A 16,273-nucleotide genomic window follows, 5' to 3' on the forward strand; every position below is an offset into this window, starting at 1 on the left:
GAGACAACTAAAAAAGAAGTAAGAGATCTCAAAAAGAGATTAAGAGATGCTGAAAACAACAACAGAGTCCTATGGGATGACTTCAAAAGAAACAATATACGCATTATTGGCTTACCAGAGGAAGAAAGACAAGGGGAGGAAGAAAGCGTTCTCCAGGCCATAATAGCTGAAAATTTCTCTAGTCTAGACAACACCAAAGACATAAAGATTCAAGAAGCCCAGAGGGTCCCAAACAGAATTAACCCAGACCTAAAGACACCAAGACATGTCATACTTAGATTGGAAAGGAATAAGGATAAAGAAAGGATCCTCAGGGCTGCAAGAGAAAAACAAAGAGTCACCTACAAAGGAAAACCCATAAGATTAGCAGCAGACTTCTCCATACAAACACTACAGGCCAAAAGAGAATGGCAAGATATCTATCGAGTGCTCAATGAGAAAGGCTTTCAGCCAAGAATACTATATCCTGCTAGATTGTCATTCAGACTAGATGGAAGCATCAAAACCTTCTCAGACAAGCAACAGTTGAAGGAAGCAACCATCACCAAGCCTGCCTTGAAAGAAGTTCTGAAAGGTTTCCTATAAACAACCAGACCACCACAAATAGAACATATATCAAAACACTCTAAAAATCTACAAGAATGGCGTTAAAATATCTTCAATCTTTGATATCAATAAATGTGAATTCACCTATTAAAAGACACAGAGTAGGAAGATGGATCAGAAAACACAACCCAACAATATGTTGTCTACAGGAAACTCACCTAACGCAACAAGACAAACACAGACTTAAAGTGAAAGGATGGAAAACTATCATTCAAGCCAATGGCCCACAAAAAAGGGCAGGAACAGCTATTCTCATATCTGACATGATAGACTTTAAAATAGATAAGATTAAAAAAGATAGGAATGGACACTACTTAATGCTCAGAGGATCAGTCAATCAAGAGGACTTAACAATTATTAATATCTATGCACCCAATGAGAAGCCATCTAAATACATCAAACATCTACTGAAAGAGCTACAGCAATATATTAACAGTAACACAATCATAGTAGGGGACTTCAACACCCCACTCTCTCAACTTGACAGATCATCCAGGAAGAAAATCAGTAAATAGATAAGGGAGCTAAATGAAGAGATAGATAAACTAGAACTATTGGACATTTTCAGAGTCATTCATCCCAAGAAACTGGAATACACATTTTACTCAAATCCACATGGATCATTCTCAAGGATAGACCATATGTTAGGCCACAAAGACAGCATCAGTCTATTCAAGAGCACTGAAATCATCCCAAGCATCTTCTCAGACCACAGTGGAATTAAATTAACACTTAACAATCAACAAAAGATTAGTAACAGTACCAAAATGTGGAAGCTCAACAGTACACTTCTTAACAACTTCTGGGTCAAAGAGGAAATCAAGGAAGAAATCAAAATGTTTCGAGAATTCAATGAAAATGAAGACACAAGCTATCAAAATATTTGGGACACAGCTAAAGCAGTCCTAAGAGGGAAGTTCATAGCTATACAAGCACACATTAGGAAACAAGAAAAGGCACAAATAAACAGCCTGACTGCACATCTTAAAGACCTAGAAGAACAACAACAAAGGAACCCTAAAGCAACCAGAAGGACAGAAATTACTAAAGTTAGGGCAGAAATAAATAACATTGAGAATAGGAAAACCATACAAAAGATCAATGAAAGTAAATGTTGGTTCTTCGAAAGAGTAAACAAAATCGACAAACCTTTAGCCAGACTCACAAAACAAAAAAGGGAGAAGACCCAAATAAATCGGATAGTAAATGAAAGAGGAGATATCACAACAGACACTGCAGAAATTCAACATATCATGCGAGGCTTCTATGAACAACTATATGCCACCAAGCTAGAGAACCTGGAAGAAATGAATGATTTCCTAGATACCTACCAACTTCCAAAACTAAGTAAAGAGGAAGTGGATAACATGAACAGGCCCATCACAGCTAATGAAATTGAAACAGTTATCAAAAATCTTCCCAAAAATAAAAGTCCTGGACCAGATGGTTTTACAAATGAATTCTACAAAACTTTCAAAGAAGAACTAATACCTCTACTTTTAAAAGTCTTCCAGAAGATTGAAGACACTGGAATACTCCCTGCCAGCTTCTATGAAGCCAACATCACCCTGATACCAAAAGCAGACAGGGACACAACCAAAAAAGAAAACTACAGACCAATATCTCTGATGAACATAGATGCGAAAATATTGAACAAAATTCTAGCCAACCGGATACAGCAGTATATCAAAAAAAATGTTCATCATGACCAAGTGGGGTTTATCCCAGGCATGCAAGGTTGGTTTAATATACGTAAATCAATCAATGTGATCCACCACATCAACAAAAGCAAGACCAAAAACCACATGGTCATATCAATAGATGCAGAGAAAGCCTTTGACAAAATACAACATCCCTTTATGATCAAAACACTACAAAAAATAGGAATAGATGGAAAATTCCTGAAGATAGTGGAGTCTATATATAGCAAACCTACAGCCAACATCATACTCAATGGTGAAAAACTGGAAGCATTTCCCCTCAGATCAGGTACTAGACAGGGCTGCCCACTATCACCATTACTATTCAACATAGTGTTGGAAGTTCTTGCCATAGCAATCAGGCAGGAGCAAGGAATTAAAGGAATACAGATTGGAAGAGAAGAAGTCAAACTCTCCTTATTTGCAGATGACATGATAGTATACATGGAAAAACCTAAGGAATCTAGCAAGAAGCTTTTGGAAATCATCAGGCAATACAGTAATGTGTCAGGCTATAAAATTAACATTCAAAAGTCAGTGGCATTCCTCTATGCAAACACTAAGTTAGAAGAAATTGAAATCCAGAAATCAGTTCCTTTTTCTATAGCAACAAAAACAATAAAATATCTAGGAATAAACCTAACCAAAGAAGTGAAAGACTTGTATACTGAAAATTATGAGTCACTACTCAAAGAAATTGAAAAAGACACAAAGAAGTGGAAAGATATTCCATGCTCATGGGTTGGAAGAATTAACATCATCAAAATGAATATATTACCCAGAGCCATCTACAAATTTAATGCTATCCCCATCAAGATCCCAAGCACATTTTTTAGGAAAATAGATCAAATGCTACAAATGTTTATCTGGAACCAGAAAAGACCTAGAATTGCCAAAACAATCTTGAGAAAAAAGAACAGAACCGGAGGCATCACACTGCCAGATCTCAAACTATATTATAGGGCCATTGTCATCAAAACTGCTTGGTACTGGAACATGAACAGACACACTGACCAGTGGAATAGAATTGAGAGCCCAGAAATGAGGCCCCACACCTATGGACATCTAATCTTTGACAAAGGGGCCCAGACTATTATATGGGGGAAACAGTCTCTCTTCAACAAATGGTGTTGGAAACAATGGGTTGAAACATGCAGAAGAATGAAGCTGAATCACTGTATTTCACCAAATACAAAAGTAAATTCCAAGTGGATCAAGGACTTGGATGTTAGACCAGAAACTATCAGATACTTAGAGGAAAATATTGGAAGAACTTTTTTCCGCATAAATTTTAAAGACATTTTCAATGAAACGAATCCAATTACAAGGAAGACTAAGGCAAGTATAAACCTATGGGACTACATCAAATTAAAAAGCTTCTTCACAGCAAAAGAAACCACTACCCAAATCAAGAGACCCCTCACAGAATGGGAGAAGATCTTTACATGCCATACATCAGATAAGAGTTTAATAACCAACATATATAAAGAGCTTACCAGACTCAACAACAAGACAACAAATAACCCCATCCAAAAATGGGGGGAGGAATTGGACAGAATATTCACCACAGAAGAGATCCAAAAGGCCGAGAAACACATGAAAAAATGCTCCAAGTCTCTGATTGTCAGAGAAATGCAAATCAAGACAACAATGAGATATCACTTCACTCCTGTGAGAATGTCACACATCAGAAAAGGTAACAACAGCAAATGCTGGAGAGGGTGTGGGGTCAAAGGAACCCTCCTGCACTGCTGGTGGGAATGTCAATTGGTCCAACCTCTGTGGAGAACAGTCTGGAGAACTCTCAGAAGGCTAGAAATGGACCTACCCTATGACCCTGCAATTCCCCTCCTGGGGATATATCCTAAGGAACCCAACACATCCATCCAAAAAGATCTGTGTACACATATGTTCTTGGCAGCACAATTTGTAATAGCCAAAACCTGGAAACAACCCAGGTGTCCAACAACAGATGAGTGGCTGAGCAAGTTGTGGTATATATACACAATGGAATACTACTCAGCTGTAAAAAATGGTGACTTCACCGTTTTCAGCCGATCTTGGATGGACCTTGAAAAAATCATGTTGAGTGAAATAAGTCAGAAACAGAAGGATGAATATGGGATGATCTCACTCTCAGGCCGAAGTTGAAAAACAAGAGTAGAAAAGAAAACACAAGTCGAACCTGAAATGGAATTGGAGTATTACACCAAAGTAAAAGACTCTGGGGTGGGTGGGTGGGTGGGGAGAATACAGGTCCATGAAAAATGATGAATGAAATAGTGGGGGTTGTATTGCTAAATGGGAATCTGGGGAATGTTATGCATGTAAAAAAAAAAAAAAAAGAAGTAGAAACGCAAAGCAGAAATTGACTGAGTTTGGAGTATGGCACCAAAGTAAGAAAGCAGAAGTATACTAGAGTTTGCAGTGAGTACCTCCCTAATACTTCCTCTCCACTTTTCCAAGCTTTGGGTCCATGATTGCTCAACAATTTGTATGGCTTTGTATGTTAACTCTCTTTTCAGTCACCAGGTTCCAGGTGTCATCAGGATGCCGGCCAGACTTCCCTGGATTGAAGACACCACCAATGTGTCCTGGAGCTCAGCTTCCCCAGAGCCCCACCCTACTAGGGAAAGAGAGAGGCAGACTGGGAGTATGGACCGACCAGTCAACGCCCATGTTCAGCGAGGAAGCAATTACAGAAGCCAGACCTTCTACCTTCTGCAACCCTCAATGACCCTGGGTCCATGCTCCCAGAGGGATAGAGAATGGGAAAGCTATCGGGGGAGGGGGTGGGATATGGAGATTGGGCGGTGGGAATTGTGTGGAGTTGTACCCCTCCTACCCTATGGTTTTGTTAATTAATCCTTTCTTTAATAAAAAAAATAAAATAAAATAAAATAAAATAAAAATAAATAAATTATTTAAAAAAGAGAGGGACTGGGCAGTAGTGCAGCGGGTTAAGCGCATATGACACAAAGCGCAAGGACCAACGTAAGAATCCCGGTTCGAGCCCCCAGCTCCCCACCTGCAGGGGAGCTGCTTCACAGGCAGTGAAGCAGGTCTGTGGGTGTCTATCTTTCTCTTCCCTTCTGTCTTCCCCTCCTCTCTTGATTTCTTTCTGTCCTGTCCAACAATAATAGCTATAACAACAATAACAATAGCAACCACAAGGGCAACAAAAATGGAAAAAATAGCCTCCAGAAGCAAGGATTCGTAGTGCTGGCACTGAGCCCCAGTGATAACCCTGGAGACAAAGAGAGAGACAGACAGACAGAGAGATGCCTGCAGACCTGCATCAGAGCTTGTGAGGGAAACCCCCTGTATATGGGGAGTCGGGATCTTTGCTCTTAGTACCATGTGCATGCACTTAATCCGGTGCGTCACCACCAGGGCCCCCCCCAACCCTTTTTTTCCTTTTAAGATTTCATTAGTGAATTTAGAAAGAAGAGGAGAAAGCCAGCAATGTGCAATGCCAGGGATCGATCTCAGACCATTATGATTGGGAAGCCAACCCTTTATCCACCTCTAGGGCCACTAGAATCAAGAAAAAAAGCTGGCAGTCAGGGAGGTGGCACAGTGGATGAGAAAGTGGACTCTCAGGCATGAGGTCCTCAGTTCAACATTTAGCATCATATGTGTCAAGAGTGATGCCCTGGTTCTCTCAAATAACGGGGAGGGGAGGGTGGTGTTAGCGGCAAATGTAATAGAGCACACACACACCCTACCCCATCCCTCTCTGTCTCTATAAAAAAAAAGAACTCTCCAATGGAAATAGTGGAATTGATGTGCAAACACTGAGTACCAGTGATAACCCTGGTTGGAATAGAAAAAGTAAGAGTCGTTATCATCTTGGGCAATCATCAGTCTATCTACAGATTAAGAGTTTCGTGGCCAGGTGGTGGTGCACCTGGTTGAGTACATATGGTACAAGGTGCAAAGACCCAGGTGCAAGCCCCCAGTCCCCAGCCCCCAGTCCCCATCTGCAAGGGGAAAACTTCACAAGAAATAAAGCAGGTCTACAGGTGTCTCTCTACCACCCCCTTCCTTCTCAATTTCCTGCTGTCTCTATCAAGTAAATAAAGATAGATATTGGTTGGTTTCCTGTGGCTTCAGTTACCCAAGGTTAACTGCAGTCCAAAAACATGCAGTCAGATGTTCTGAGAGCCACCACATCTGCAGAACTTACTACCATATATCACCCTGTTTTATTTCATTATGAATTACTGTTGCCATTCTCTTCCTCTGCCTGATTTATAATTGAGCTTGACCAGAAATCATGGAAGAAGAAATGCAGAATCAAGAATCAAGACTAGGGGTCAGGTGGTGACGCACCTGGTTGAGCACGTCACAGTGCGTAAGGACCCAAGTTTGAGCCCCAGTCCCCACCTGTATGGGGAAAGCTTTACAAGTGGTGAAGCAGGGCTGTCTGTCTGTTTCTCTCTCTCTCTCTCTCTCCTTTTTTTAAATTTTATTTATTTATTCATGAAAATAGAAGGAAAAAATAACCAGATAGTGCTCTGGTACATGTGTTGCCGGGGATCGAACTCAGGACCTCATGGTTGAGAATCTAATGCTTTATCCACTTCATCACCTCCCAGACCACTCTCTCCCTCTTTATCACCCCCTTCCCTCTCAGTTTCTAGCTCCCTCTAGGCAATAAGTAAATAAACTGCCAAAAAAAAAAAAAAAAGGAATCAAGACAACTTTTGATTCACTTTGAGGATATTTTTCTTTCTGAATTATAACAAAAGCATGCCTACTTATCTACCAAACTGGGCTACAAAAGTCAGTGAGAGGTGGGAGAGATAACATAATGGTTATGCACTCTCATGCCTAAGGCTCTGAGGTCCCAGATTCAATCCCTCTCACCACCATAAACCAGAGCTGACCAGTGTTCTGGTAAAAATAAATAAATAATAAAATACAGTCAAATGTTAAAAAAAAAAAGTCAGTGAGATCTGTGTGCAAAACAGTCTTGGGAGTTGGGTGGTAGCACAGCGGGTTAAGCACACATGGCACAAAGCGCAAGGACCTGCGTTAAGGAGCCCGGTTCGAGCCCCAGCTTCCCACCTACAGGGGAGTTGCTTCACAGGCAGTGAAGCAGGTCTGCAGGTGTCTATCTTTCTCTCCCCCTCTGTCTTCCCCTCCTTTCTCGATTTCTCTCTGTCCTATACAACAACATCAATGACAACAACAATAATAACTATAACAATAAAACAAGGGCAACAAAAGGGAATAAATAAATGAATATAAAAAAAAGAATCAACAGTCGCTTGGCTCAGGAAGGAAAGCTAGCGTCATACATACTAAGACTTTCCCTCCTTCCTTCATCTTCTTTGCCAATGGCCTCCTTCTTCGGATGGTCCTGGGCAATCTGGCTAGAATTTTCTTTGTCACTTGACGGGGAGTCGCAGGCCCCATCAGACTTCTTCTCAGCTGCTTCTTCATCGACTTTCTCCAAAGGATGTATCTTCACAATTCTCACCTTGAGCATTTTTTCTTTCCCTACCTGTGAAACAGGAGGAACAAAAATAACAATCTAAAAAAGTAACTTGATGTTTAGAGTGGATCATCCAGGAGTGAGGAAGACACCTCAGCAGTGGTGCACTTGTGCTAAGATCGATGCCCAGAACCGCACATATATCAAAGTGATGTTGGTTCTTTCTATCTCATAATGAAATCTTTCATAGAATATTTTAAAATAACCATATGCGATCCACTATATACTGCACCTTAGCAAAACAAACAAAAAAAACACTAAAGCTTTAGTGTAACAAAGTACAGTAATTTTCCCAGATGTATCAGACTTCTAGACTGAAATATCATTAAAAATAAAATAATTAGGGTGGGGTGGTGGCTCCCTTCTCCTGAATCTTAACCTGCAGTATCTTCAACGCACTGTGCAGGGACTGCTCAGTACTGTAATGGTGCTTGACGGCCAGCAGGTGGTGCAGGTGTTGGGTTCTCGTGAATGAGCTCCAGAGTTTGACCCCTGGCATCCCATCTGCTACGGTGATGCTACTCTGGCTCTCTCTAACTCACTTGCCCAGTAAATTAATAAATCCTTAAGAAGAAGAGAAAAGGGGGCAGGGCAGGCAGTGGCGCACCTGGATAAACGCACACATTACAGCGCACAAGGGTGCAGGTTAAAGCCCCTATGACCTCACCTGCAGGGAAAGCTTCATGAACATGAAGCAGGGCTGCAGGTGTCTCTCTGTCTCTCTCCCTACCTTCCCCACCCTTTTCAATTTCTCTGTCTCTATCCAATAATAAATATTTTTTAATTTATTATTACTGTTATTGGCCTCCAGGGTTATTGCTGGGGCTGTGTACCTGCACTACGAATCCACTGCTCCTGGAGGCTATTTTTTCCCTTTTGTTGCCCTTGTCTTATTGTTGTTGTTACTGCTGTCGTTGTTGTTGGATAGGATAGGGAGAAATGGAGAGAGGAGGGGAAGACAGAGAGGGGGAGAGAAAGACAGACACCTGCAGACCTGCTTCACTGCCCATGAGGGGACGCCCCTGCAGGTGGGGAGACGGGCTCAAACCAGGATCCTTACACTGGTCCTTGCATTTCACACCATGTGTGCATAACCCGCTGCACTACCACCCACCTACTGAGACAAAAATACTAGGGCACTGCTTGGCTCTGGCTGAGCAATTAAAGGATCTCATGTCATTGCAATACCTTTGGTACCATAGATTATTAATTAATTAATTTTTAAAATCAGAGCACTGCTTTGTTGTGTCTTTTTTTAACATTTATTTATTTCCTTCTGTTGCCCTTGTTTTATTGTTGTAGTTATTGATGTCGTTATTGGGTAAGAGAGAAATGGAGTAAGGAGGGGAAGACAGAGAGGGGGAGAGAAAGACACCTGCAGACCTGCTTCACCACTTGCGAAGTGACCCCCCTGCAGGTGAGGAGCCGGGGGGTTTGAACCGGGATCCTTGCCACGTGCGTTTAACCCACTGCACTACCGCCCAACTCCCTGTTGTGTCTTAATGGTGGTGGTGGGGGGTGGTTGGACCTGCGACTGTTGTACAGAGGGGGCTGAGCGCTTGACGCTGAGTCATGTGAGTATGCACTCAACAGGGGCACCACCGCCCAACGCAGCACCAAACATCTGTATTAAACGTTCTTAAACATATCAACTAAATTTTTAAACATTACCCAGGTTTGACCGCAGGTCATACCCACTACATTAGAGTACTATGGTGTCTTCTCTCTTTCCCCACTTTTTATTTTTCTAGTTTAGATAGCTCAAGGATAAGTTATGGTAAAATACTATTTTCTCTTTTTTTTAATATTTATTTATTTATTGGGGGGGGCAGCATCAGGGTTTTGGAAACAGACTCTGAAGCCTGAGGCTCCAAAGTCCCAGGTTCAATCCCCTGCATCACCATAATGCAGAGCTGAGCAGTTCTCTGGTAAAAACAAGAAAATTGTGGTGTGCAGCTACCCATCACAGTGGGATAAAAAGCAGCAACTGGGGCCAGGCAGTAGCACACCTGGTTGAGCACACACCTTACAATGCGCAAGGACCACCAGGGTTTGAGCCTCCAGTCCCTAATGCAGGGGGAAAGCTTCCTGAGTGGTGAAGGAGGGCTGCAGGTGTCTCTCTGCCTCTCTCCCGTTCAATCTCCTCCTTTCCTCTCAATTTCTGACTGTCTCTATCCAACAAATAAAGGTAACAACAAAAAAGAAAGAAAGGAAGAAACAGTAACTGTGAGACAACTGCTTCAGGAGTCCTCACTTCCCCCAGGCAAAGGTTCAAACAAGTGCTTACCTCAAAGTCACACTCCTCTCCCACAGCATATTTGGTCATGATTTCCAGCCAGGCAGAGTCCACCAGCTTCTCCAGGGAGGCTGTGTTGTGGTGAACCATCTCCAGAACCAGTTTCTCATACCACGTGGGGAACTCCTCCTTCAGACTAAAGAGACATTATTAGTTACCCAAAACTGTGAGGAGAGCCTATGTGGCAAATTAACTCGGGTCAATTCAAATGCTTCACAAATAAATGCAAAGCCTCCCATGGAGAACATCCAGATTAAGAATCATGTCAAAAAAAAAAAAAAAATCATGTCATACACAGAAAAGAATTTCTTAGGAGTCGGGCTGTAGCACAAGGACCAGCTTAAGGATCCTGGTTCGAGCCCCCGGCTCCCCACCTGCAGGGGAGCCGCTTCACAAGCAGTGAAGCAGGTCTGCAGGTGTCTGTCTTTCTTCCCCTCACCTGTCTTACCCTCCCCTCCCCATTTCTCTCTGTCCTATCCAACAACGACATCAATTAATAACTACAAAAATAAAACAAGGACAAAAGGGAATAAATATATTTTTTAATTTTTTTGTATTTATTTATTTCCTTTTGTTGCCTTTGTTGTCTTATTGTTGTAGTTTTTATTGTTGTTAGTGATGTCGTTGTTGTTGTATAGGACCGAGAGAAATGGAGAGGGGAGGGGAAGACAGATAAGGGGAGAGAGAGACACCTGCAGACCTGCTTCACCGCCTGTGAAGCAACGCCCCTGCAGGTGGGGAGCCAGGGGCTCAAACCGGGATCCTTCCGCCAGTTCTTGCACTTTGCGCCACATGCGCTTAACCCACTGTGCTACCACCCGACTTCCGGGAATAAATATTTTTAAAAAAAAGAAGAATTTCTTCTTTTTACTTTAATTACTGGGTCTTCACCCCACCAGGTCCCTCTCCCACTGTCCTCCACCCAGCTTTTCAAGAGGTCTCCACACTACCTTGACTCCCCGGGGGGGCCTTTCCTGACCCCTAATTCATTGAATCTTTTTCTAGTCACGTGGGCTTAGAACTTGTGGTTAGGAGAGTCGGGTGGTAGTGCAGCAGGTTAAGCGCATATGGTGCAAAGTGGAAGGACCAGCGTAAGGATCCCGGTTCGAGCCCCCGGCTCCTCACCTGCAGGGGAGTCGCTTCACAGGTGGTGAAGCAGGTCTGCAGATGTTTCTTTCTCTCCCCGTCTGTCTTCCCCTCCTCTCTCCATTTCTCTCTGTCCTATCCAAAAACAACATCAATAACAACTACAACAATAGACAACAAGAGCAACAAAAGGGAATAAATTTTTAAAAAATTTTTTTAAAAAAAGCACTTGTGGTTAGTTCTGGGGAGTGAGGTTAGACAATGATGCTCAGATTCCCTTGTTAGTGTGTATTCCTCTAACAATTATGTATGAATTTGATCATCAGAAAAGAATTTCTGGGACCAGGTACTGAAGCACCTAACTGTATGCACAAGGACCCAGGTTCAAGCTCTTGGTCTCCACCTGTAAAGGGAAAGCTTTGCGAGTGAAGCAGGGCTGTAGGTGCCTCTCTGTCTCCCTTTCTATCCCCCCCCCCCCAATTTGACTGTCTCTATCCAACAAATAAAGATACAAAAAACTGAGAAACGGGGAGTTGGGCGGTAGCGCAGCGGATTAAGCGCACATGACGCAAAGCACAAGGAACAGTATGAGGATCCCGGTTCCAGCCCCCAGCTCCCCACCTGCAGGGAGGTCGCATCACAAGTGGTGAAGCAGGTCTGCAGGTTATCTGTCTTTCTCTCTTCCTCTCTGTCTTCCCCTCCTCTCTCCATTTCTCTCTGTCCTATCTAACAACGACATCAATAACAACAATAACTACAACAAGGGCAACAAAAGGGAAAAAATATATATATAAAAATATATATATTTTTTAAAAAACTGAGAAATGTTACACATGTACTAACTACTGTATTTTACTGTTGATTGTAAACCAATAATCCCTGCAATAAAGAAAAGGAAAAATCTATGCCAGACATAGACTAGATGTGTAGTCAACTGTATTAAGAATAAAAAAAAAAAAAGATTCAGGGAACCTAGTGGGGCTTGTATTGTTATATGGGAAACTGGGGAATGTTATACATGTACAAACTATTGTACTTACTGTTGAATGTAAAACATTAATTCCCCAATAAAAAAATTAAAAATTAAAAAAAAAAAGAAAAGAAAAAAAGAAAAAGAAAGTAGATTATCTGTGGTCCAGGAGCTGGCATGGTGGACAAAGCATTGACTCTCATGCATGAGGTCCCAAGTTCAATCCCTGGCAGCACATGTACTAGAGTGGTATCTGGTTCTTTCTCTTCCCTCCCATTTTTCTCAATAAATAAATAAAAATTAAAAAGAAGTAAGGGAGCTGGGCAGTAGTGCAGCAGGTTAAGTGCACATGGCACAAAGCGCAAGGACCAGCATAAGGATCCCGGTTCGAGACCCCAGTTCCCCACCTGCAGGAGGGTCTCAGGTCTGCAGGTGTTATCTCTCCCCACTCTCGATTTCTCTCTGTCCTATCCAAAAACAACAGCTATAACAACAATATCAATTAACCACAACAAGGGCAACAACAAGGACAACAAAATGAGGGGAAAAGCCTCCAGAAGGCTTTAAAAAAAAAAAAAAGGAATAAATGGCCACCAGGAACAATGGTTTTGTAGTGCCGGCACCAAGCCTCAGTGATAACTTTAGAGGCAGAAAACAAAAAGTAATGCATTAATAAAGTTTACTTATTGATGAGAGAGAGAGAGAGAGAGAGAGACAAGCATCACTCTAGCACCTGTGATGCTGGTCCAGTGGTTATCGCTGGGGCTTGGTGACTGCTCTGCTCCTGGAGGCTATTTCTTTCCCTTTTGTTGCCCTTGTTGTTTTTTATTGTTGGTGTTGTTATTATTGTTAATAGCTATTGTTGTTGGATAGGACAGAGAGAAATCAAGAGAGGATAGGAAGACAGAGGAGGGAGAGAAAGACAGATACCTGCAAACCTGCTTCACTGCCTGTGAAGCGACTCCCCTGCAGGTGGGGAGCCAGGGGCTTGAACCGGGATCCTTATGCCCAGTCCTTGTGCCTCACGCCACATGCGCTTAACCCACTGCGCTTCCGCCCAACCCCCATTTTTTCCATTTTTTTATTGGAGAGGACAAAGAGAAATTGAGAGAGATGGGGGTATAGAGCGGGGGAGAGAAAGATAGATACCTGCAGACCTGCTTCACCACTTGTAAAGCAGACCCCCCCCACACAGATGGGGAGCCAGGGGCTCGAACCCGGATCCTTGTGCGGGTCCTTGCACTTTGCATTTTGTGTGCTTAACCGTGTGTGACACAGCCTGGCCCCCTTCCATATTCCCATGATGCTTTACTTAGTCACATCCTGGAGTATTTCCAAGGTGAGAGCCTTGGACAGACACCTGAAGGCCTGGCAAAGACCTACGTGTTCTCAACACTTGTCATTAGGAAGGCAAAGGAACCCCAATGTCAGTATGGGGGGAGGCCCTGCATAGGCCTCACAGATTCAAACTCTGCTTCTGCCTTGCAGTGACTGCTCCCCGTTTCCTCATCAGGTGAGGACAGTGTCAGGCCACGCTGGGGCCGGGTAGTGGCGCAGCTGGCTGAGCGCACACGTTACAGTGCACGAGGACCCAGGCTCGAGCTCCCAGTCCACACCTGCAGGTGGTGAAGCAGGGCTGTACGTGTCTCTCCTTCTCTATCGCCCCCTTAGGCCCTCTCAATTTCTGGCTGTCTGTGGCCAATAAAGAAAGATAAATTAAAGGAGTTGGGCGGTAACGCAGCGGGTTAAGCGCAGGTGGCGCAAGCACAAGGAGCAGCATAAGGATCCCGGTTCGAGCCCCTGGCTCCCCACCTGCAGGGGAGTCCCTTCACAGGCAGTGAAGCAGGTCTGCAGGTGTCTATCTTTCTCTCCTCCTCTCTGTCTTCCTCTCCTCTCTCCATTTCTCTCTGCCCTATCCAACAACGACAACAATAATAATAACTACAGCAACAAAACAAGGGCAACAAAAACAAATTAAAAAAATAAATAAGAGGTGGCACAAAGCACAAGGACTGGCATAAGGATCCCGGTTCGAACCCCGGCTCCCCACCTGCAGGGGAGTTGCTTCACAGGCGGTGAAGCAGGTCTGCAGGTGTCTATCTTTCTCTCCTCCTCTCTGTCTTCCCCTCCTCTCTCCATTTCTCTCTGTCCTATCCAACAACAACAACAACAATAATAACTACAACAATAAAACAACAAGGGCAACAAAAGGGAATAAATAAATAAAATAAATATTTTAAAAATAAATAAATAAATAAGAAGAAAGATAATTTAAAAAAGGAAGGCGATGTTCCCGGTACTTACAGCTCCGCCACTTCCTGCTCCTCCTCCCAGGCCTCCTTGTGTGTCAGCTGGCTGCTGCCTGTGCTCTTACACGTCCAGATGCGCTCGCTGTACCTCTCCAGCCGGGCCTCATACTCTCTGTCGGCAGGGGCTCAGGAAAACAGTATTCAGGCAGCAGAGACTGCTAACCCACAAAAAAAATACTAGGTGAACATCAAAAGATCTGCCATGTCCTTTCCATCCTGTCCCATCAGCAAACGAAACTGGCCAATCCAAAGGATGTAATCGAGACTAGAGGTAGGGTGGTTTGTCGCGTTTTACACAGCAAACAGGAGTATTCCAGTACAAAGCTGGCTTCACCATTCACCCAAATCTCACTTCCTGAGACACACAGGGACCTGAGAGATGGCACGATAGGCGAAGCACTAGATGCCCCACAGCCACGTGGTCCTGAGTGCCACCCCTCGCACCCCACAGGCCAGAGCTGTATTTCTTCCCCTCTATAATGAAAGAGTACATAAATTAAGTAAACAACCTTCCCAGGACCTGTTCTTTGCTAACTTACCAGACACACTGAGTGAACGGCTCTAGTACCCAGACTAGAAATCATTTATTTCTTTAGTCCCTAACTACAGCTACTTAGAAAATTTCTCAAACGGGAGCTGGGTGGTGATGCAGCGGGTTAACGCAAGGACTAGATTAAGGATCCCAGTTCGAGCCCCAGCTCCCCACCTGCAGGGGGGTCAAGTCACAGACAGTGAAGCAGGTCTGCAGGTGTCTTTCTCTCCCCGTCTTCCCATCCTCTCTCCATTTTTCTCTGTCCTATCCAACAACAACAATAGCCAGGGCAACAAAGGGAAAAAATAGCCTCCAGAAACAGTGGGTTCATACTGCAGGTACCTAGTCCTACTGATAATCCTGGAGGCAAAAAAAAGAATCTCAATCCAATAACAGAGCCATTTTCTAAACTCAGTCTCTGACCCTCATTTCTTTTCTTTCTCCTTTTTTTTTTTTTTTTTTTTTTTTTACCAGAGCACTGTTAAGCTCTAGCTTATGGTGGTACAGGGGATTGAACCTGGGACTTTGGAGCTTCAGACACAAGAGTCTCTTTGCATCACCATTATGCGATCTATCCCTGCTCTGACCTTCATTTCTCATCTGTTTTGTTTCTCAAGATCCCTGCTCAGCTCTGGTTTATGGTAGCACTGGAGACTGATCCTAGGACTTTTGATGCCTCAGGCACCAAAAAGGTCTTTTCTCTTTTCTTGTAATACTTTAGGCTCACTGTAGTCCTAACCCCCATCCCACCCCACCCCCTTTTTTTTTTTGGCCTCCAGGGTTATTGCTGGGGCTTGGTGCCTGCACCACGAATCTACTGCTCCTGGAGGCTATTTTCCACCCCCCTTTTTTGTTGCACTTGTTATTTTTTTTTATCATTGTTGTGGTTATTTTTATTATTACTGTTATTGATGTCATTGTTGTTGGATAGGACAGAGAAATGGGGAGAGGAGGTGAAGACAAAGAGGGGGAGAGAAAGATAGATACCTGCAAACCCTGCAGGTGGGGAGCCGGGGGCTTGAATCGGGATCTTTACGCTGGTCCTTGCACTTAGCACCACCTGCACCACCCCCTTTTTATCTGGTTGCCTCTGGAGGCCAGCTTTCCCAGATGGAGACAGAGACAGCAGAGCACCAAAGCCCTGGGAAGCCAGGCTGCACTGTGGCTCTGTTCCGCTATCTTGCAGGCCCCAGAACCTTTTCCCCTCAATATATTTTTTAATCTTTATTTATTGGATAGAGACAGCCAGAAGTCCAGAAGGTAGGAGGAGG

General features: G+C 43.5%; 1 protein-coding gene across 2 annotated transcripts in view; it reads right to left on the reverse strand.

The window, feature by feature from the left end:
* The window catches only part of BAZ1B (bromodomain adjacent to zinc finger domain 1B), a 75,826-nt gene that overhangs the window by 50,077 nt on the left and 9,476 nt on the right, over positions 1–16,273 (reverse strand). For both annotated transcript variants that reach the window (XM_060173482.1, XM_060173483.1), the window contains exons 2-4: positions 14,466–14,582; positions 10,097–10,241; positions 7,617–7,818 (exon numbers count right to left, since the gene is read on the reverse strand). In XM_060173482.1, coding sequence (XP_060029465.1) covers positions 7,617–7,818; positions 10,097–10,241; positions 14,466–14,582 — 464 coding nt within the window. The remainder of the gene's footprint in view (positions 1–7,616; positions 7,819–10,096; positions 10,242–14,465; positions 14,583–16,273) is intronic.

This window comes from Erinaceus europaeus, chromosome 15, assembly GCF_950295315.1.
Source record: "Erinaceus europaeus chromosome 15, mEriEur2.1, whole genome shotgun sequence".
NCBI lineage: Eukaryota > Metazoa > Chordata > Mammalia > Eulipotyphla > Erinaceidae > Erinaceus > Erinaceus europaeus.